Source organism: Phocoena sinus, chromosome 13 (genome assembly GCF_008692025.1).
Source record: "Phocoena sinus isolate mPhoSin1 chromosome 13, mPhoSin1.pri, whole genome shotgun sequence".
NCBI lineage: Eukaryota > Metazoa > Chordata > Mammalia > Artiodactyla > Phocoenidae > Phocoena > Phocoena sinus.
In genome coordinates this window covers 15,828,044-15,851,220 of record NC_045775.1, presented here as the reverse complement: position 1 = coordinate 15,851,220, position 23,177 = coordinate 15,828,044, and the positions used below count along the sequence as shown (strand labels likewise).

Sequence of the window (23,177 nt, the reverse complement as noted above, 5' to 3'; positions counted from 1 at the left end):
CTTTCATCCTTGGATGAAATCAGGACATTGTTGAACTTTCTGGCACTTACTAATTTTTTAAGTACATACTTGGGAGGAGGATACCATAATCTTTTCAGGGGGTTCGGACTCAAAAGTCTTAATCTGGCCATAAGTGAGCAACTCTACTGAATACTTCCGAGATCAAGGAAGACAAAGCCTCAAAATGTCCTTTGGAGCTGATTGGAGCTGCTGATGAAAGCAATTCCAGAAGCACCATGGAGGTGAAAGTCAGATCCCTGTTCAGTGAGATGGGTGTTGAAAGAAAGTGGAGACTGCAAAGGCAGACAAATTTCTTGACTGTGAGGGAGACAAGAGGGGGCTAGAAGGGAAGGAAAGGTGTGTGTGTGTGTGTGTGTGTGTACACACACAGTGGGAGAAGAGACTTGAGCGTGTTTAATGCTGGTGGAAAGAAGCTAGTAGAGAGAGATTTCAGATGAAAGAGAAGCAGGACACCTCTTATCCACACTTCAGGGAGGAAGGGGCAGCCCTGATGTCAGATCCCAGTGATTGTTACTGACCCCTCTGAGCCTCTTTCCTCTGTAAAAGGAGACTCTTAATGCCCACTGTTGTGGAAATTACAGATAACAAATGTGATGAACTTAGTGCAGTGTCTTAGTGCAAGTTGTTTCGGGAAACATAAGAGTCACCGTGATTGTTAGCCTTGATGTTCTTCTTACTATTCTTTGTTTCTGAGCAAATCAAAGAATCTGAGGTGGGTGTGGACAGAGGGGAGACAGAGGGCAGAATAAGGGGGCGTTTGTGCTGGGACAATCAGTGATGTTCATTTTGGTCCGTGACTTGAAGATAACTCAGGTTTTTTCTTCCTTCACCAGTAACACATTGCATCTGGTGTCTACCACCAAAACAGAAGTGATCCCACCTCTTGCTGAGAACAGGCAGTCCTGGTCAACTTGCAAGCCTTTCTTTATTGGCCTGAACTACTGCACCACGGTCGCTTATTCCAACGCCAGCTCCACAGACTCTTCTCCCTACTACCCGCTGACTGGGGACAGCAGGTCAGAGATGTCTCAGTGTCCCCACCCAGCACGTGCTTACCTCCTACCTTATGGCAACCGAGCAAGGCCAAGAAAAAACGCTGTGTGTTGTAGATGTCACGTCACCAGCCTCAGGAATTTGCACTGTCCTTTGGTTATTTAGAACAGTTGTCCTTTGCCCAACACACCTTTGAATCTAGGGTGGGCGTCTTCATAGGTGGGTAGGAGTGGGGCGGTGCTGGAAGGTGAGGCGTCATGACCCCTAAGGGAGGTCTTCGCTCAAAAAATAAACAACAAGGGACTTCCCTGGTGGTCCAGTGGTTAAGACTCCACGCTTCCACTGCAGGGGTCACAGGTTCGATCCCTGGTCGGGGAACTAAGATCCCACATGCAGCACAGTGCAGCCAAAATATAAAATAAAATAAGAGTTACAGGACAAGTCTTGTCCTTGTTCTCAGCTTTGCTGACACAACCAACCAACTCCTGCTTGTCCAAAAACCCCAGGCACCCTGGGATCTGCCCTTGCCTTGGGCTTTCGGAGGGACTGAAAGGGATCGTAAAGATCATCGTTAGTTAAGGACAAGAGACAATGTTAAATAAGGACCAGATTTTTGTTGCAGTTGAGGCTGACTTGCTTTGGGGACGTTGTCGTCATCGTGAAAGCTCTAACATTATGCATCACACGCACTGTACCATCTTTAGATTTGAGCTGGAACTGAAGCCAACGGGAGCAGTAGAGCAGTATTCTGCCAGGGCATTCCACGAACTCCAGAGAGATGGTGACGCTTTGGTGGACGTGCTGAAGTTTGTAACACAGGCAAAAGGCAAGTGCCCAGAAAAGGGTCCCTCTATCTCTGCCCTTGGTCTCAGGTCCAGGACTCACAAGCAGAATATATTTAATTTAATGTATTTAACAAATATTTACTGAGTGCCAGATAAGTGTCAGGCCTGTTCTGAGAGCTGAGGCTAGAATAGTAAACAATGGAGAGAAAGTCCCCATCCTTGTGGAGTTTATAGTAAACAACCAAACAAGTAAATATTCAGAAAGTCAGATTAGTGCTGGGGAGAAGAATAGAGCACAGAGGGGTCTAGGGAATGTCAGGAGTGGCAGCAAGGAGGAAGGATGGGGGAAGCCAGTGCCATTTGGAATGATAAGGGAAACCCTCACTGGTAAAGGGAGCATAAAAAAGAGACGTGAAGGAGGGAAGGGGATAAGCCATGTGGAAAGAGCGTGAAGGAGGGAAGGGGATAAGCCATGTGGAAAGAGCGTTACAGGCTGAGGGGCGAGCTGGTGCAGAGGCCCTGAGGCAGGTGCATGGCCACTGTGTTTGTTTGAGGAAAAGGAAGGAAGCCAGTGTGGCTGAAGCAGGGAGATCAGGGAGGAAAATGGTACATGAAGTCAGAGAGGTAGGTGGTTGTGAGGGAAGGATAGTCTTCTAGGCTGTGTAAGGATGTTAGCTTTTACGATGAGTGAAGTAAGAAGCTATTTTTTTTTAATTGAAGTATGCTTGATTTAAAATGTTACTTTCAGGGGTACAGCAAAGTGATTCAGTTGTACATATATTCTTTTTCAGATTCTTTTCCATTATAGATTATTACAAGATACTGACTATAGTTTCCTGTGCTACACAGTAGATCCTTGTTTATCTCTTTTATATATAGTACTGTGTATCTGTTCATCTCAACCTCCTAATTTACCCGCCCACCCCCTCTCCCCTTTAGTGACCATAAGTTTGTTTTCTATGTCTGTGAGTCTGTTTTGTAAATAAGTTCATTTGTATTTTTTTTTAGATTCCACGTGTAAGTGATAGCATATGATATTTGTCTTTCTCTGACTTACTTCACTTAGTACAATAATCTCTAGGTCCATCCATGTTGCTACAGATAGCAGTGTTTCATTCTTTCTTATGGCTGAGTAGTATTTCGTTGTATGTATATACCAGATCTTCTTTATCCATTCATCTGTTGATGGACACTTAACGTTTCTTCCATGTCTTGACTATTACAGATAGTGTTGCTGTGAACATTAGGGTTCATGTATCTTTTCAAATTAGAGTTTTTGTCTAATTTGATATATGCCCAGGAGTGGGATTGCTACATCGTATGGTAAGTCTCTTTTTAGTTTTTTAGGAAACCTCCATACTGTTCTCCATAGTGGCTGCCCCAATTTACATTCCCACCAACAGTGCAGGAGGGTTCCCTTTTCTCCACACCCTCTCCAGCATTTGTTACTTTTAGACTTTTTGATCACGGCCATTCTGACTGGTGTGAGGTGACACCTCATTGTAGTTTTGATTTGTGTTTCTCTAATAATTAGCGGTGCTGAGCGTCTTTTCACATGCTTGTTTGCCATCTGTATGTCTGTTTAGTTCTTCTGCCCATTTTTTGATTGGGTTGCTTTTTTTGATATTGAGCCGTATAAACTGTTTGTTTGTATGTTTGGAAATTAAGCCGTTGTTGGCCGCATCGTTTGCAAATATTTTCTCCCAGTCTGTAGGTTGTCTTTCCGTTTTGTTTGTGGTTTCCTTTGCTGTGGTTTTAAGTTTGATTATGTCCTATTTGTTCATTTTTGAAGAAGCTACTGTTTGATTTATGTTTATGTTGAAGAAAGACTTGAGGGGGACAAGAGCAGAGAAACTAGTATGTAGGCCGTCAGAGTAATCCAGGCCAGAGATGGTGGTGCTTTGGGTTGGAGTGGTGATGGCAAAGGCGGTTGGACTCGGCCATGTTTTGAAGACTGGGCAGACAACAATCTGCTGATACAGTAGATGTTCAGGCTGAGAGAAAAAAGGCAATCAGGACGACTCGAAGTTTTTGGCCCGAGCAGCTGAAGAACAGGGCTGCCGCATCCTGAGATGGAGGCGCAGGTTTTAAATGTTCACTTTGGAAGATTTTTTATGTAGGAATAGTATGTCACAAAATTCAACAAGGAAAACAAAACCCGCAGGAAAGTTGGGGGGGGGGCACACAGGGGGCACATGCTGAAAAAAAGTGTCAAGTAATGATTTTACAAGAGATATTAAATGGGTATTGACCTGTGAATTGAAGGAAACCTGGAAATCTTGTGACAAAGAAAGGAGGAGCCGGGGAGAGGGAAAGGCAGGGCAGGGTGGCAGAGAACCAGGAAGGGTGTCGTAGGCAGACGATCATACAGAGATGTCACGTGTGCCTGACACAGAAGGACCCCGAAGCCCTTACTGGTCCCTGAACACGCTGAGTTTTTCTCACATCCGAACGTTTGCCTTTCTGATTCCCTCTGCCTGGAAGGCTCTCCCTGCAGAATGCAGCGCGGCTCAGCCTCTCTCTTCGTTCAGGTCTCTGCCCACATATCCTCTTGTCAGAACTTCTCTGACCACCACACGTGAAATAGCACCTGTTCTATCCCTTTCTCTCCTTTATCACCTTATCCAGTTTTACTTTTCTTCTTAACAAACACGTATTGCCACCTGACATGAATAATGTACTTGCTTATTGTCTGTACCCCTCCCGCTAGAATGTCAGTTCCATGAGGGCAGGGGCTTCCAGTGCCAAGAGCAGTGCCTAGCACGTGATAAGCAATCAATAAATACTTACAGATTGAACAAATGTGCAAGTACCACTGAGTTAAAAATTTAAGGTAAAATCCTGAACTGTGTCCTCATTTGAGCACATTAAGTACTTGAGTTTTCTCTGCCTGTTTCTCTCTCTTTCCTTCCTAAACACGTCTTCTGAATAGACATCCTGATTCTCTTGTACACTCTTCCAGGTGTGGAGCAGACCGAGGCTACTATGATGTTCACATATAACCGGCAGAGCAAGACTTTGTCCAGTGCAATCCAGATTCCAGATTTTGATGTTGACCTTGGGACAGTCCTCAGAGTTCATGATGAATCTTCTGAGGAAGAAAAGTCTTACAGGCTCACCCTTGACATTCAGAATAAGAAAATCACCGAGGTCACCCTCACCGGCCATATGAGGTAAGGAAGGCTCAAGGCGGGGTCTGACCTGAGCTGTGGGCCTTCGTGGCTCTTTCCTTTCTTCCTTTTCAGCTTGAAAGCTGACCAAAGGGTCTGCACTTTAAGGGGCAGACGGAGCCCTCAACACTGTGACCCTCTGCACGTGTCCAGCTGGATCTGCCTACCGTTCACTGGGTACTTGCTATTCATCAGGCACTATACTGGGTACTTTAAAGAAATTATCTCAGCTCTCATAATAAACTGCAGATAGGTATGAGCTTCCCTGTTTTATAGATAAGGAAATGGTAGCTCGGAGGGGTTAAATAATTCGGCCAAGGCAGTAGAGCTAGTAAATAAATGGTAGAGCAGGATTCAAACAGTTTTCGAAAACCTTCTCTCTCCCATACCTCCCTGGAGTGTCCTGAATTTGTAGTGAGTTAGCTTTAGAAGTCAAGGAGTTCAATCTCTGGTCATTTCTCTGAGCGATTCATGTATCTCGTTTTCATCGCCACAAATGGAACTTGCATTGAACCCTGCCTATCTCTCTCTTTGGAATGAATGGAGTCACTGATGTCAACTTTTTCTTTTTCAATAGTTATGACAGGAAGGAAGAAGGCAAAATCAAAGGTGTTATCTCCATACCCCATTTGCAAGCAGAAGCCAGAAGTGAGATCCTCACCCAGTGGTCTCCCTCAAAACTGCTCCTGCAGATGGACTCATCTGCTACAGCTTATGGCTCAACAGTTTCCAAGAAGGTGGCGTGGCGTTATGGTAAGCACGCCTTCCCCACGTGAGCACTTCCAAGAGCGCGGTGTACTCGATGGCAGTGTTGACAGCCACAGGTGGGAGCTGACCTGGCACTACTGACAGCTATTTCACGTGTGTGTTTTCAGATGAAGAGAAGATTGAATTTGAATGGAACACAGGCACCAACGTGGATACCAAAAAAGCAGCTTCCAGTTTCCCTGTGGATCTCTCTGATTATCCTAAAAGTTTGCATATGTATGCCAGTAGTCTCCTGGATCACAGAGTTCCTCAAACAAACATGACTTTCCGGCACATGGGTTCCCAATTAGTAGTTGTAAGTACACATCAGCCAGTCAATAAATACACGTTTATAAGTGCTAATTACATAGTCGCTCTGAGTTAGGTGAAAGAGTATCCAGAGGTGGATAAGGCATGCTTCCTACCCCCAGGGAATTCCTGGGGAGAAGAAGAAGCAGTCACGTATGCACAGTTACCCAGTGACACAAGGCTATGTTTTCAAATACCAAATGAACACTACTAAGCAGAAGAGTTACCTAAGATGTCACAGGGAGCTTCAGGACACTGACTAGGGGTCTGACCATGCTACGTATTCCTTTTACAAAATACAGGAAGAGATTAATTACTGACAACCAAAATTCATCATTATTTTTTAACTTTGAGTATACCGTCCTGCTTAATGATCGAGCTGCCAAATATGGAATATGACCTGATGTTAATTGTGTTTGATGCCCATCCATGCCCATTGCTTTTAAAACTTCTATTATCTTGTAGGCAACAAGTACATGGCTTCAGGAGGCATCGAGGAATCTTCCTTATGCCCAGAATTTACAAGATCATCTCAGTGGCCTACAAGAGTTGTACCTCCAGAAAATGGAATTGCCAGACTTCCACATCCCAGAAAACCTCTTCTTAAAAAGGTAAAAAGAGGAACCAGAAAGATTTCTTGAACCATGAAAAGTAAATGGAAGATTTTACTTAGCATGATTTAGACTTCTTTTAAATTTACATTTTTAAGGGAAACAAGGTAAGCATTTTAAGGAGATTAGTAACTGTCACATAAACATTGTGGCATTTTTGCATTATTAAATATGAGGTCAGAATGTGAATGCCAACCCAGTCAAAAAATAAAAACCTAAGAAAGTAATTAGGAGATTCTGGTACTTTCACCCTAAGATGTTTTATTCACTTAGTTTTAAAACTGAATTTGAAAGCCATTCACTTTTCCTCTGCTATAAGTGAGCTCGCCTTATGCTCAGGCTCAGGATATACTCATAATCGTGAAGAATTCAGGAGTGGCTGGCAGACTTGTTGGCCACAGGCTTGCTGTTTAGCTCACAGGGTCAGAACAGCCACTGGGCATGGAATGAAGGCACATTCTGAGAGCATACGTCACTTTAGCAAAATAGCATCATCCTTACGGGGAAGTCAGATTGGAAAATGCTCGGGCCCCTTCTGTACTTACAGAAATACATGTGATGCTTTGATTTCTGTCATGAAAATTTTAAACTCAGAGCATGAGCTGAAAAGACTACAGTCTGTTCTGGATTGACTGTTCTCTGTGTTATCTTCAGGGTTTAGAAAACAAGTGGCCTGTGTCACATGGGCCTTTCCACAGTCTGTGTCTGGGCAGCAAAGTTTAATAGACCAGATAAGTGTGTGAAGGGGCTAAAATCCACCAAAACAGTCATGTGGACAAAATATGAAGATAAGAGAAAAAAAAGTGGCAGCTTCAGAGGACCCAGGAACCTCTTCCTTCACTCCTAGTGTTTCCAACCAACAGTCTTGTCTGTGCTGTGCTGAAAAGGCAGGACCACAGGATCTTAGAAATGGATGGGGCCTTATCAAGCATGGGATCTTATCATGAATGTTGGGATCTGGATAGGCAGCATCCAGTCCTTGACGGAGTAATGCAATGAATAGTTGTTTACTACACTTACACTCTACCATCCTACTTTCCTCTTGTGAGTTGTCAAAATAGTCCATTGTATGTGCATAGTACTGAAAAGATTGCAAAGTGCTTTTAGGTATTTTTTCTCATTTCCTATCCAAGACCAGTTCTGTGAGATCAGCAGAAACGGTACTATCACCCTCACCACACAGATAACATCACTGAGGCTCAGAAAGGCGAATTCACTAGCATAGCTCCCACTGATTGCTGATACTAACACTGTAACTCAAGATTACTGATGCCCATGCCTGTGCTCTTTCCACATGTCAAGATGCCTCACTTCAGCTGAGCAGATACGTATCAAGTGTCCCGTGTGCAGTACTAGATTAGATTAGGTGCAGTGAGAAAATCAAAACTGGATAAGGTGTAATGCTTCCCCTCACAGGAAGACACTGTGTAGACACTGACAACTGAACAAATAAGTGCTAGTTATATAAGCAGATTATGAAAAGATCTTTGAGATAGGTGGAAGCGACTGTGTCACTATAAGAACAAGAGAAACTGACTGTGACTTAGATGGAATGGTAGAAATAAGGACACAGCTCTTGGGAGGGACTTGAACGGATGTGAGTGTTTGTAGGTAGAGGTTAAAGCCAAGCGACGCCAGGCCCTGGGAGCAGCAGGAGGAACAGTGCAGTGCGGGATTGGAAATGAGACACATGCACTATTGTTTAGAAGCTCAGGTGGCAGAGAACTTCGAGGGCTTGCTGTCTTGACTGTGGGGACATTGTCTTTGCTCTTCATTTCAGTGACGGTCGGATCAAATACACCCTGAACAAGAACAGTGTGAACATTGAGATCCCTTTGCCTTTTGGTGGCAAATCCTCTAAAGATCTAAAGATGTTAGAGACTATTCGGACACCGGCCCTCAACTTCCAGCCTGTGGGATTCCACCTGCCATCTCAAGAGTTCCAAGTCCCCACTTTTACAATCCCCAAGTTGTATCAACTGCGGGTTCCTCTCTTGGGTGTTCTAGACCTCTCCACAAATACCTACAGTAACTTGTACAACTGGTCCGCCTCCTATACTGGCGGCAACACCAGCACAGACCCCCTGAGCCTCCAGGCTCAGTGCCATGTGAAGGCAGACGCCGTGGTCGACCTGCTCTCCTACCACGTGCAAGGTGAGCCCTGCCCAAGGGGAGGTTCACAGAGCGAATTTGCTGCAGGTTCCAATGGGCTAGCCTCCTCTGGGAAGGGAAGAACTTGGGCTTTCTTGCAGACATTGTTCTTGCTACCTGGGACCCTATTCTTTTTCCTTCCTCCCTCCCTCCCTTCCTTCCTTCGGAAGTATTTATTAAACACCTATGTATCAAGTATTCTACTAGGCAGTAACAGAGAAAACAGATAAACTGGCAATTAGAATTCAGTGTGAGAGGTGCTGTGACAGGGTATAGTGTGTGTAAGGTACAGTGGAGGACAAGGGAACCCAGCAAGGTCTGTGGTGGTCAGGGAAGGCCTCCAGGAGGAATGCCTTTTGCTATCAGATTTTGTGCTCATGTTACAAATGGAGGAGACTGTTGCGCAAATGACCGAGACCAATGGGACTTCCTTATTGAAAGACTTTCAACACAGGAATTGTTGTGGAAGTGCATGGCTTCATTTAACCAGTGTGTTTTGATTTTTATGCTAGGATCTGCAAAAACAACGTACGACCACAGGAATACACTCACGTTTTCAGGTGATGGGTCTCTACACCACAAATTCCTGGATTCACATGTCAAATTCAGTCACGTAGAGAAAACTGGAAACAATCCAGCCTCAAAAGGTTTTCTGACATTCGATGCATCGAGTGCCTGGGGACCACAGATATCTGCTTCAGTCCATTTAGACTCAAAAAAGAAACAGCATTTGTATGTCAAAGAGGTCACGATTGATGGGCAGTTCAGAGCCTCTTCGTTCTATGCTAAAGGTGTATATGGCCTGTCTTATCAGAGGGATCCTACCACTGGCCAGCTAAGTGGAGAATCCAACGTGAGGTTTAACTCCTCCTACCTCCAGGGCACCAACCAGATAACAGGAAGATATGAAGATGGAACAGTCTCTGTTACCTCCACCTTGGATCTGCAAGGTGGCCTCATGAAAAATACCGCTTCCCTGAAGTACGAGAAGAATGAGCTGACTCTGAAGTCTGACACCAATGGGAAGTATGAGGGCTTTGCCACTTCGAACAAGATGGATCTGACCTTCTCTAAGCAAAGTGCATTGCTACGTTCTGAGTATCAGGCTGATTACAAGTCACTGAAGTTCTTCACCCTGCTTTCTGGATCACTAAACTCCCGCGGTCTTGAGTTAAATGCTGTCATCTTGGGCACTGACAGAATTAATAGTGGTGCTCACAAGGCAACACTAAGGATTGCCCAAGATGGAATGTCTACCAGTGCAGCGACCAACTTGAAGTATAGTCCCCTAATGCTGGAGAATGAACTCAATGCCGCGCTTGGCCTCTCTGGGGCGTCCCTGAAATCAACAACAAATGGCCGCTTCCGGGAACACCATGCAAAATTCAGTCTAGATGGAAGAGCTACCCTCACAGAGGTGTCACTGGGAAGTGCTTATCAGGCCATGATTCTGGGGGTCGACAGCAAGAACATTTTCAACTTCAGAATCAACCAGGAAGGACTCAAGCTTTCAAATGACATGATGGGCTCATACGCTGAAATGAAACTTGACTACACAAACAATCTGAACGTTGCAGGGTTATCACTGGACTTCTCTTCCAAACTTGACAACATTTATAGCTCTGACAAGTTTTATAAGCAAAATTTTAATCTACAGTTACAGCCCTATTCCCTGGTAACTACTTTAAACAACGACTTGAAATTCAGTGCCCTGGATATGACCAACAATGGAAAATTACGGCTTGAGCCTCTGAAGCTGAATGTGGGTGGGACCATAAAAGGAGCCTACCAAAATAATGAACTAAAGCACATCTACACTGTTTCTTACGCTGACTTATCAGCAAGTTACAAAGCAGACACCGTAGCTAAGGTGCAGGGGGCAGAGTTTAGCCATCGGCTCAACACTAACGTCGCTGGGCTCGCTTCAACCGTTGACATCAGTACAAACTACAATTCGGACTCCCTGCATTTCAGCAATGTTTTCCACTCTGCAGTGGCCCCATTCACAATGACCGTCGACACGCATACAAATGGCAATGGGAAACTGGTTCTCTGGGGACAACACACTGGGCAGCTGTATAGCAAATTCCTGTTGAAAGCAGAACCTCTGGCCTTTACTTTCTCTCATGATTACAGAGGATCCACAAGTCACCATCTCGTGTCCAGGAGGAGCATCAGGACTGCTCTTGATCATAAAATCAGTGCCCTGCTCACTCTGGCCGAGCAGACAGGCACCTGGAAACTCAAGACCCAGTTGAACCAAAATGAATACAGCCAGGACTTCAGTGCTTACAACACTAAAGACAACGTTGGTGTCGAGCTCAGTGGACGAGCCCTGGCTGACCTCACTGTGCTGGACTCCATTACAGTGCCACTTTTACTCAGTGAGCCCATCAGTGTAACTGACGCTTTAGAGCTGAGGGATGCTGTTGACCAGCCCCAAGAATTCACTCTTGTTGCTTCTGTAAAATATGATAAGAACCAAGATGTTCACACCATCAACCTCCCATTCTTTAAAATCCTGCCAGAATATTTTGAGAAGACTCGAGAGGCAGTTATAGGTGCACTGGAAGCTATACAGAAAGAATTGAAACACATCAACATTGATGAACGCATGAGGAAATACATAGCAGCCTTGGACAAACTCCCACAGCAAGTTAATGGTTATCTGAATGCATTCAACTGGGAGAAACAAGTTTTGAGTGCCAAGGAGAAACTAACTGCTTTCACAGAAAATTATAGAATTACAGAAAATGATCTGCAGATCGCATTAGACAATGCCAAAATCAACCTTAATGGAAAACTATCTCAGCTACAAACATATGTGATACAATTTGATCAGTATATTAAAGATAATTATGATTTACATGATTTTAAGGCAGCTGTTGCTAAGATTATTGATCGAATCATTGAAAAATTGAAAACTCTTGATGAACATTATCATATCCGTGTAACTGTACTAAAATCAATCCGTGATCTGTATGTTTTTATTGAAAATATTGATTTTAACAAAATTGGTAGTACTGCATCTTGGATTCAAAATATGGATACTAAGTATCAAATCAGAATCCAGATACAAGAAAAATTGCAGCAGCTCCATGCACAGATTAAGAATGTAGACATCCAGCACCTTGCGGAAAAGGTCAGACAACAGGTTGAAGCTGTTGATGTCAGAGTGCTTCTAGATCAGTTGAGAACTACAATCTCATTTCAAAGAATAAAGGAAATTATTGAGCATGTCAAATACTGTGTTACACATCTTTTTGAAGATTTTGAAGTTACTGAGGAAATCAATGCTTTCAGAGTCATGGTCCATGAGTTCATTGAGACATATAAAATAGACCACCACATCCAGGTTTTAATGGATAAGTCAGTGCAGTTGGCCCACCAATACAAGCTGCAGGAGACTGTTCAGAAGCTAAGCAGTGTCCTACAACAAGTCAAGATGGCAGATCTTGTTGAGGAATTGATTGGGTTTACCGACCATGCTCTCAAGCAGCTTGAAGCATTGTCTTTTAAACAATTCATTGAGGAAATAAACAGATTCCTTGACATGCTGGTAAAGAAGTTAAGGTCATTTGATTACCACCAGTTTGTAGGTGAAACCAATAACAAAATTCGTGAGGTGACTCAGAGAATCAATGGTGAAATTCGGGCTCTGGGACTCCCACAGAAAGCTAAAGCACTACAGCTGTTCACAGAGGACGTCAAGGCCACAGTCTCAGTCCATCTGGAAAACCTAAAGGCCACCAAAGTAACCTTGTTCTTTGATTGGTTACGGGTTTCTGTAGTTCACATGAAAGCCAGATTCCAAGACACCCTGGAAGATATACGAGACCGAGTGTATCAAGTGGATATGCAGCAGGAAGTCCAGCGATACCTGTTCCTAGTTGGCCAGGTTTACAGCACACTTGTCACCTACGTTTCTGATTGGTGGAATCTTGCTTCTAAGAACCTTACTGACTTTGCAGAACAGTATTCTCTCCAAGACTGGGCCAAAAACCTGAAAACATTAGTAGAACAAGGGTTCACTGTTCCCAAAATCCAGACCACCTTTGGGACCATACCTGCCTTTGAAGTCAGTCTCCGTGCCCTTCAGGAGGCTACATATCAGACTCCTGACTTCATTGTCCCCCTGACAGATCTGAAGATTCCATCCGTTCAGATCAACTTCAAAAAGTTGAAAGATATAAAAATCCCATCCAGGTTCTCCACGCCAGAATTTACTGTCCTCAATACCTTCCACATCCCTTCCTTTACAGTTGACTTGGTAGAAATAAAAACAAAGATCATCAGAACCATTGACCAAATGCTGAACAGTGAGCTGCAGTGGCCAGTCCCGGAAGTGTACCTGAGGGATCTGAGCGGGGTGGACACGGTTCTTGCTAGAATCCCTGTACCAGACTTCCATTTACCAGAAATCACAATTCCAGAATTTGTCATCCCACATCTCAATGTTACAGATTTTCAAGTTTCTGACCTTCACATACCAGAATTCCAGCTTCCCCACATCTCACACACAACTGAAGTACCTACTTTTGGCAAGCTGTATGGCATTTTGAAAATCCAATCTCCCCTTCTCATATTAGATGCAAATGCTGACATTCAGAATGTAACTGCTTCAGCAAACCAGGCAGAGATTGAGGCTTCTGTCACTGCCAAAGGAGAATCCAAATTAGAAGTTCTCAATTTTGATTTTCAAGCAAACGCACAACTTTCAGACCCTAAGATTAATCCACTGGTTCTGAAGGAATCTATGAGGTTCTCCAGCAAGTACCTGAAAATGGAGCATGAGAGTGAAGTGCTATTTGTTGGAAATACTATTGAGGGAAAATCAAACACAGTGGCAGGTTTACACACAGAAAAAAATACACTGGAGCTTAGTAACGGTGTGCTCGTCAAGATAAATCATCAGCTTGCCCTGGACAGCAACACAAAGTACTTCCACAAATTGAACATCCCCAAACTGGACTTCTCCAGCCAGGCTGACCTGCACAGTGAAATCAAGACCCTGTTGGAAGCTGGACACCTAGCGTGGACTTCTTCTGGAACAGGGTCCTGGAAATTGGCCTGCCACAAATTCTCAGATGAGGGAACACATGAATCCCAGAGTAACTTTACTGTGGAAGGACCCATCACGTCCTTTGGATTATCTAATAAGATCAATAGCAAACACCTAAGAGTGAACCAAAATATAGTTTATGAATCTCGCTTCCTCAACTTTTCTAAATTTGAAATCCAGTCACAAGCTGAATGCCAGTACTTGGGCCGCAGTGTTCTAACTGCTAAAGGTATGGCACTGCTTAGAGAAGGGAAGGCAGAGATAACTGGCAACCATGATGCGCATTTAAATGGAAAGGTTATTGGAACTTTGAAAAATTCTCTTTTCTTTTCAGCACAGCCACGTGCACTTACCGCATCCACAAACAATGAAGGGAACTTGAGAGTTAGTTTTCCATTAAAATTGACAGGGAAGATAGACTTTTTGAATAATTATGCACTGTTTCTGAGTCCTAGTGCCCAGCAAGCAAGTTGGCAAGCAAGTGCCAGGTTCAATCAGTATAAGTACAATCAAAATTTCTCTGCTGGAAACAATGAGAAAAGCATCGAAGCCCACATAGGGATAAATGGAGAAGCCAACCTGGATTTTTTAAACGTTCCTTTAACAATCCCTGAAATGACTCTGCCTTATACAAACCTCACAACACCCCAGGTGAAAGATATCTCCTTATGGGAAAAGACAGGCTTGAAGGAATTCTTGAAAACAACGAAGCAATCGTTCGATTTAAGTGTAAAGGCTCAGTATAAGAAAAACAAAGACAAGCATTCCATCCCAGCTCCTCTGGCTGTATTTTATGCATTTATCTATCGTAACATCAATTCCTTCAACAGGCATTTCGAGACAGTCAGAAACAAGGCATTCGATTTTTTTATCAAATCCTACAATGAAGCAAAAATTACATTTGATAAGTACAAGGTTGAAAAATCCCTCAACCGGCGGCCCAGGGTCCATAAACTTCCTGGATACACTATTCCAGTTACCAACATTGAAGTGTCTCCATTCACGGTGAAGACGTTGACATTCGGGTATGTGATCCCCAAAGAGATCAGTACCCCCAGCATCACCATCCCGGGTTCTGGCGCCTACGTGCCCTCATACACATTAGTCCTGCCATTCCTAGAGCTGCCAACCCTTCATGTCCCTAGGAATCTTCTTGAGCTTTCTCTTCCCGAGTTCAAGGTATTGAGTACCACAAACAAAATTTTAATTCCAGCCATGGGCAATATTACCTATGATTTTTCCTTTAAATCAAGTGTCATCACACTGAATACCAATGTTGGTCTTTATAACCAATCAGATATTGTGGCTCATTTTCTTACTTCCTCTTCTTCTGTCATTGATGCACTGCAGTACAAATTAGAGGGCACCTCAAGTTTGACAAGGAAAAGAGGGTTGAAGTTAGCCACAGCTTTGTCTCTGAGTAACAAACTCGTGGAGGGCAATCATGACAATACTATTAGCTTCACCAAGAAAAACATGGATGCATCCATGACAACAACTGCAAGAGTCCAAACTCCACTTTTGAGAATGAATTTCAAGCAAGAACTTAATGGAAATACCAAGTCAAAACCTACTGTCTCTTCATCCATTGAATTGAATTATGATTTCAGTTGGCCCCATGTGTACACTACTGCTACGGGGGCGTTTGACCACAAGCTCAGCTTAGAATGTCTCACCTCTTACTTTTCCATTGAGTCATCTACCAAAGGAGGTGTCAAGGCTTTTATCCTTTCAAGGGAATATTCAGGAACTCTTGCTAGTGAGGCCAGCACTTACTTGAATTCCAAGGGTACTCGATCTTCTGTGAAGCTGCTAGGAGCTTCCAAAGTAGATGGTATCTGGAACCTTGAAGTAAAAGAAAATTTTGCTGGAGAAACCACTCTCCAACGCATATATGCCATCTGGGAACAAAATACAAAAAACCATTTACAGCTAGGGGGCCTCTTTTTAACATCTGGAGAGCATACAAGCAAAGCCACCCTGGAACTTTCCCTGTGGGAAATATCAGCCCTTGTTCAGGTCCGTGCACATCAGCCCAATTCCCTCCTTAATGTCAATTACCTTGGCCAGGAAGTGTCCCTGAATGCTAACACTGAGAACCAGAAAATGAGCTGGAAAAGTCAGGTCCAGGTTCATTCTGGGTCTCTCCAGAACAACATACAGCTTTCCAATGGCCAAGAAGAGGCACGCCTTGACATGGCAGGCTCCTTAGAAGGGTACCTATGGTTCCTCAAAGATGTTGTCCTACCAGTTTATGACAAGAGCATATGGGACCTCCTAAAGCTGGATGTAACCACCACCACCGATAGGAAACAGTATCTCCGTGCTTCAACTGCCCTTGTATATACCAAAAACCCCAATGGCTATCCTGTTTCTATCCCCGTGCAAGAATTGGCTGATAAATTCATTATTCCTGGACTGAAACTAAGTAACCTAAATTCCGTTCATGTCACACCTACATTCCACATCCCCTTTACAGATCTTCAGGTTCCATCCTACATACTTGACTTCAGTGAAATAAAAATCTACAAGAAGCTAAGTACTTTGCCATTTGCCCTCAACATACCAACACTACCCAAAGTGAAATTCCCCAAAGTTGATGTGTTAGCACAATATTCTAAACCAGAAGTCTCCTCATTTCCCTTTTTTGAGATAACTGTGCCTGCATCTCAGTTAACTGTGTCCCACTTCACCCTTCCAAAAAGTATTTCAGTTGGCAGTGCTGTTTTGGATCTAAATGTGGTGGCCAGCAACACTGCAGACTTCGAGTTGCCAACAGTCACCATGCCTGAGCAGACTATTGAGATTCCTTCCATGAAGTTCTCTGTACCTGCCGGAATTTTCATTCCTTCCTTTGGAACACTGACTGCACGTTTCGAGGTGGCCTCTCCCTTGTATAATGCCACTTGGAGTGCTGGTTTGAAAAATAAAGAAGATCACGTTGAAACATTCCTGGATTCCACATGCAGCTCCACCATTCAGTTCCTGGAATATGACCTAAATGGTAAGGAAATTTCCTGCCTCCCCTACGCGCTTTATTTCTTCAGTGCGAGTTGTGAATAAATAATTATGTATTTAGATATGACTCGAAGCAAAATTGCTCTCTATAGCAAAATTGAAAAGAGGCGGGAAGGAGACACATGTATACCCCACATGTGAAAACCATCCTTTTGAAAACCTACTGACATTGCAGAAGAATAGTTTCAGAGAAAATAGATTTTTCTGTAATGATTTTAGGACTAAAAAGGTCTCCTGTTTTTTTAAATGAGGACCGTATGTTTCAAACATATAAGACAGTTAAGATAGAATTCTCTGTTTTCACAATGAAAATGTTTATATCCTGCAGTTACTAATCTAATGAAATATAAAATCTTTCCCATACAGTTGTGGGAACACACAAAATTGAAGGTGGCATGTTAGTTTGTAAAACTAACGGATCATTTGCACACCATGACTTCAGTGCAGAGTATGAAGAAGTTGGCAGATATCAAGGACTCGGGTATGGAACTTCTATTTTCATCTCTTTTCCAGTCATTGTGATGTTTGCCATCTCCACGTCCCTTTCGTGACAGCCCATCTGCTTTCTTTTGCTTTCAGGTACTGGAATGGAAAGGTCGACCTTAACATCACCAGCCCGACATTAACTGATGTCCGTCTGCGCTACCAGGAAAGCGAGAACCACCACTCCTCCTCAGTAGCCTCCCCAGCCATAGGCACTGTGGTCATCGACGTGAAGAACATTAACGATACCTTATTGAGATGGAACCTCTACTACCGCCCTCAGGTGAGTCCCACCTAGTGGGTTACACACCCCAAGAGCAAACAGAGAATATGGGCAGGTAATACAAAGTATTACCTAGGGGCTTTCCCAAACTAGGTGAAACACAAGCAATGAGCAGGTTGAACTTCTCTTCTGAGGAGCTGTTCTCCAGAACATATTAGGAGTCTTTTATTGATTGTATTAGATGCACACATGACCTCATATTACCACTATTATTTTATTACATTTGGGCAGTTCTAGAAAGATGAGAGTTTTGCCTCATCACCTAAATCATGGAAAAACTCTGCCATATGCTGAGAACATTTTTCAGACTGGGGCTTCTTGGAGTATTTGAGGCTTCAAAATTCTTGCCCACAGTAGGATTGTTAGATATGCCAGGTTTCTCTCACATACTTTACAAGCTCTGCCAGGGCCCAATCAAAGATGCCATTAGTAGAGGAGAGAAAATAAGTGGGTTCTGTCACTAAAGTTTATCACAGGCTTAGAGGATGGATGGATGGCCCCTGATATTGGGCTTCTAGGTCTCTGCTCGGTGGGCCCTGGACTTTTTTCTTTCTTGTTACTTCTCCTTTCTCTGAATTAGTCTTTCCCTGTGATTTTCTCCCCATTCTTTTCCTCCTTGTCCTCTTCTGATCTTCAGGCCTAGAAAGGCCTGAATGTTAAATGTTACTGTGTAAATGCCTTACATAATTTTGTCCTTTCTGGGGCATGTGTTAAAGAGGAATTAACAAGAGTGTATTTGTTTAACCGTAAGACAAACACATGAACTGACATATGAAAGATAAATCCCCATCAGAATATGAAAGATCCTCTGATCTTTACTTTTAACTGCTAATGAAGTTTTAGTGTAGTATATTATGAAATCAAGATAATTGAAAACATGTTCTTTTCATCCTTTTTTGCTGGTTTTAGTCCTCTCCAGATAAAACACTCAACATAGTCAAAATTGAGTTGAGGGCCCCGGAATCAGATGATGAAGTTCAGATTAAAGCTAACTGGGAAGAAGAAGCAGTGTCTGAATTGCTAAGCTCTCTCAAAGACAATATGCCCAAGGCCATGGGGGCCTCTTATGACTATGTCAACAAGTACCACCAGGAGTACACGGGACTCGATCTGAGAGATGCTTCTTTAAAACTGAGAAGAGGTTTGCAGAACAGCGCTGAGCAGGTGTATCAAGGGGCCGTGAGGCAGATTGATGAGGAGGACGTGGGGCTCCGAAGGATAGCCAGAGGCACCACGAGAACCTACCAGCAGTGGAAGGACAAGGCCAAGAGTCTGTACCAGGAACTGTTGGCTCAGGAGGACCACAGTGGTTTCCAGAGACTCCAGAAGAAGGTGTTTGACAGCTTAATAGGAGTTACTCAGGAATACAATGTGACAGTCAACCGTGTGATTGACTCGTTCATTGATTTCCTGAAGTCCACCAGATTCCAGCTCCCAGGAAGAGCCGGGAACTACACTGAAGATGAACTCTACACTATGGTCCTGAAGAAAGTAGGTAAGCTACTGTCCCAGGTACATTCAAAGATCCATAGTGGGTTAGAAATACTGTTTTCCTATTTCCAAGACCTGATGGAGAAATCTGAATTAATCAAGGACCTAAAGAATAAATTTCCCTTTGATTCAGTGTACTATCAACTAACACGTATAGGCTCAGAGTATGGAAAACTGTTGAAATCTTTATCACAAGAGATCCAAAAGGCACTTAGTGACCTCCAGTCTGTCAAGACTACAGAGATGCTAAGTAATCTTAAGAGGTTTCTACAAAGCATTTTCCAAGAGATAGAAGAAGACCTTAAATGCTTGAAGGAGAAGAAATTTACTGATCTCATTAATGATATCCAACACGACATCAGCACAACCTTCGACATGTTCATTTCATTTGTTTTTAGACTCCTGAAAGGAAACCTAGGTCATAACTTTGGTGAGTTTAATGAACTTGTTCAAAACAAATTTCAGGAAGCCTCTCGAGAGTTACAGCAGCTCCATCAGTATGTGCAGGCTCTTCGCAAAGAATATTTTGATCCAAGTACGGTTGGCTGGACAGTGAAATATTATGAACTTGAAGAAAAGTTCATCAACCTGATCAAGAACCTAGTAGATGTCCTTAAGGACTTCCATTCCAAATACACTGTCAGTGCTGCTGGCTTTGCTTCCCAACTCTCAAGTCAGGTTGAGCAACTGGTGCAGAAAGATTTCCAGGAATATCTGAGCATCGTTGCCGATGGAGATGGAAAAGGGAAAGAGAAGATTGCAGAGCTTTCTACCAGTGCTCAGGAAGTAATTAAAAGCTGGGCTGTTGCAGTGAAGGAAATCATCTCTGATTACCGCCAGCAGTTCACATATAAACTACAGGATTTTGCACACCTACTCTCTGATTACTATGAAAAACTCATTGCTGAGTCCAAAAGATTGATTGACCTGTCCACTCAAAACTACCGCATGTTTCCGAGATATATCGTGGAGCTACTGAAAGAGCTACAGTTGGCCACAGTCAGTGGCGTGAGCCCCTACATAAAGGTTGCTCCGGGAGAGTTTACTATCACCTTCTAATTTTTTATAGCAATTCTCATTTATTCTTCTCCAATTAAACTTCCACATAGTAGGGAAAAAATTCAAACTGTATGTATTAATATAATCATCCACCAAGCCAGCCCTGTAGCAGGTAGCTGACTACAAGCAGAAACACATATGAACTGGACCTGCATCGAAGCTGGCATCAGATCTCTGAAGGTCTCTGAACTCTGGGAAATGACATTTTTTGCAAGTTAAAGAAAACCAGGATCTGAGTTATTTTGCTAAACTTTGGGAGAGCGAGAACAAATAAATAAATTCTTTATTGTGTATCCTACCACTCAATGTGACTCATTCATATTGAAAGATAGAGAAATGAGGTAATTTATTCAAATGTCTGGCATTTCAAAACCTCTAGAACACACACTGTTTTGAGTGATAGGGGAAAAGGAGAATTCGGGGAGGGAAACACTTTGCCACCTTGAAGAAAGTAACTGATCTCAGAGACTGTATTTGCCAAGTGAGAATGAACAACTATTTGTAAAGGCTTTCACATAATTTGACCCACAGGAGCATCTCATTAGGTGCCACACAACCTTCCTCACCAACCAGTCTGCTTTTGCCAGGCAAGGCGCTCTGCTAGGCTCTGAGATAAACCATCAGGCCCTTTATTTGACTCACCTGCCAGCAGTGGAAAAGGAATGGCTAAGAAAGAAGTCCTAATGGCAAGGGCTTCATGGCAGTAGGGATCCCAGAAGGCTCCCTGCAGCTCGGCCAGGATCCATTCGTGGCAGAGGAAGTAAGGGTAGGAGAGAAGACTTGGGACACGGGTTCCTAACATTTCTGGGACCAAGCATACATTAATGCTCTTGAATTTCTTTATTTCTCCAAACTTAATATCCGGTAATCCTAAGTGTAATCAAAACCCAAGCGTTTCCCCTACTACATCCACTCACCTCAAACTCTGATTTTAAACACTGGCAACATCCAGTCAGAGCATCCAGGATGAGCTCTGGTGAGGGAAGGCTGCAGAGAAGCTGTGCAGCCCAGCTGTCACTAATGTCATTGGAAAGGTCAGTGATAACTTGCATTTCAGTGGCACTGGAGGACAAAGGAAGGGTGTGACCTTTGGGGAATAGGAAATTGGAGACCACCCCAAGTCCTACATGAGACCTGTTTGGAAAAGGCCCTTTTTATCCCCAGATACCTTCAAGCTGCAGCATTCTTTCATAAAGCCTTCAAATTCCCTTGGTAAAGGCCGCTCTTAAAATGCACAAGCATTACCTGGAAAAGAAAACACAGTAGCCTCTTGGTACCTTAGCAGGATTCTTCTGTCTAGAACCGAGGAGCCAGAAAGAGTCATAGGGAGGTGGAATATGTATGGATCTGGTGCTCAAAGAAAGTCTTTTGGCTAATGAATCAACAGATGATGGATGGATGGATGGATGGATGGATGGATGGATGGATGGATGAGTGGATGGGTAGATGGATGGACAGATAGTTGAGTGAATGAATGAGAGGGTAGATAAGGGGTCAGTTCCAAGCGCGAGATAAGGGGAGAAATTAGGCCCAGGTCCCACAGCAGCACGTGAGCGGTTCCAGACATAACTCTGAGACTTTCCCTGACGAGCTGTGAGCAGCAAGGATCTAATGAGTGTTCAAACTGAAAGGAGGCCTGGGGTTATGGCTTAATTTGGAGGGAAAGGAGGAGTCCAAGCTTCCTGGTGCTCACGTGGCCATATCTGTGTCTGGGTCATGAGAGGAGGAAAAAATAGACACAAATTCAAAATGATCATAGAATCACACAGTGCCACCTGTTCAGTTCCCTGACTGGTATCCCTTATACGAGGTGCCCCTGGCTGGCTTAGAGTATCTTTATCATGCTCAGTAAAGTTGGAAGAAGGGATCTTTGGCAGGGCTTGGACTTTGCTTGTCCTCTACCTTGGTTTTCCACTACATATCAGGATACTTCTCTGGGTTCAGTTAGTGGCTACATTCCTTACTTGTTTGGCGCTTTGAGCATCTTATTTCCCCTCTGTGAGGTTCAGTTTTCTTATCTACAAAATGAGGATAATATCTATCCTACCTGCCTTGAAAGGCTGTCCCCTGAAAATCAGTTGAAATAATAATGTGAAAGCATTTTGTAACCTTTAATGTTGTGTAGAAATGAAGTGTTATTATTATTAGATGATTATTTAAACAAGTTTATGGCAAGGAGAGAGAATGGAGACAAGGAGAACTGGCCAGTTTAGTGAACATTTATTAAATGTTTCTATGTGCTAAGCACAAAAGCTCTACAGAGGAGACAAAAATCAGCAAGACATAGTTCCTGGATGTGTGTCTGTCCATCTGTTTATCAAAGGTGGAATGTGTTGTCTCGTGATGGGTATAAACAAAGTACTATGAAGGTTTTATAACAGGAAAGGATAAGAAGAAGTTTTCATGGAGACCATTGAAATGGATCTTGAAGTTACATAGACTTTAATAAGAGATAAGGGAGAAATGACATTCTAGAAGAAGAAAATAGCAAATAAAGATAGATGGGTGTGTTTGAAGGTGGCCAAAGCACAGAAAAGTCAAGGGGAGACAGGATTGGAAAGGCAGCAGAGGTCTTGAAAGCTGGAGTGAAAGGTGGTACTCTCTTGGCTGGAGAGGGCATCCAATGAAAGTATTTGAACAGGAGGGTGTTATGGGTTGTGACTTAAGAAAACTGATAATGGCAGCTGTTGCAGGATGAATTGAATTGTAATGAGATGAATCTGGGTATGAGGCTGTTCCAAGGTCCAAGTAAAAGATGCTGAGCATCTCAGCCAAGTCATAGGTGCTGCAGATGGTGAGGACCGGTTGGATACAAGAAGCATCATGAGGACATAAGACAGAGCCGAGGGGCTGACTGTTTAGGACAGAAGGGATGGGTACAAAAGCTATTAGAAATGAGCTGCCTTGGAAACTCACCGGAACCAAAAATTGGAGGGGTTGCTGGAGTGACCTGAAAACAAGGAAGAATGACTAAAGCAGACTTTAGAGTTACGA

General features: G+C 43.3%; 1 protein-coding gene across 1 annotated transcript in view; it reads left to right on the top strand.

Moving 5' to 3' along the window:
* APOB (apolipoprotein B) overlaps positions 1-20,481 on the top strand; it is a 39,302-nt gene extending 18,821 nt beyond the window's left edge. The window contains exons 19-29 of the mRNA XM_032653146.1: positions 855-1,037; positions 1,719-1,840; positions 4,762-4,972; positions 5,547-5,722; positions 5,845-6,032; positions 6,491-6,636; positions 8,417-8,790; positions 9,300-16,853; positions 17,234-17,348; positions 17,447-17,633; positions 18,543-20,481. Coding sequence (XP_032509037.1) covers positions 855-1,037; positions 1,719-1,840; positions 4,762-4,972; positions 5,547-5,722; positions 5,845-6,032; positions 6,491-6,636; positions 8,417-8,790; positions 9,300-16,853; positions 17,234-17,348; positions 17,447-17,633; positions 18,543-20,183 — 10,897 coding nt within the window. The 3' untranslated portion in view covers positions 20,184-20,481. The remainder of the gene's footprint in view (positions 1-854; positions 1,038-1,718; positions 1,841-4,761; positions 4,973-5,546; positions 5,723-5,844; positions 6,033-6,490; positions 6,637-8,416; positions 8,791-9,299; positions 16,854-17,233; positions 17,349-17,446; positions 17,634-18,542) is intronic.
* Positions 20,482-23,177: the final 2,696 nt, after the last annotated feature.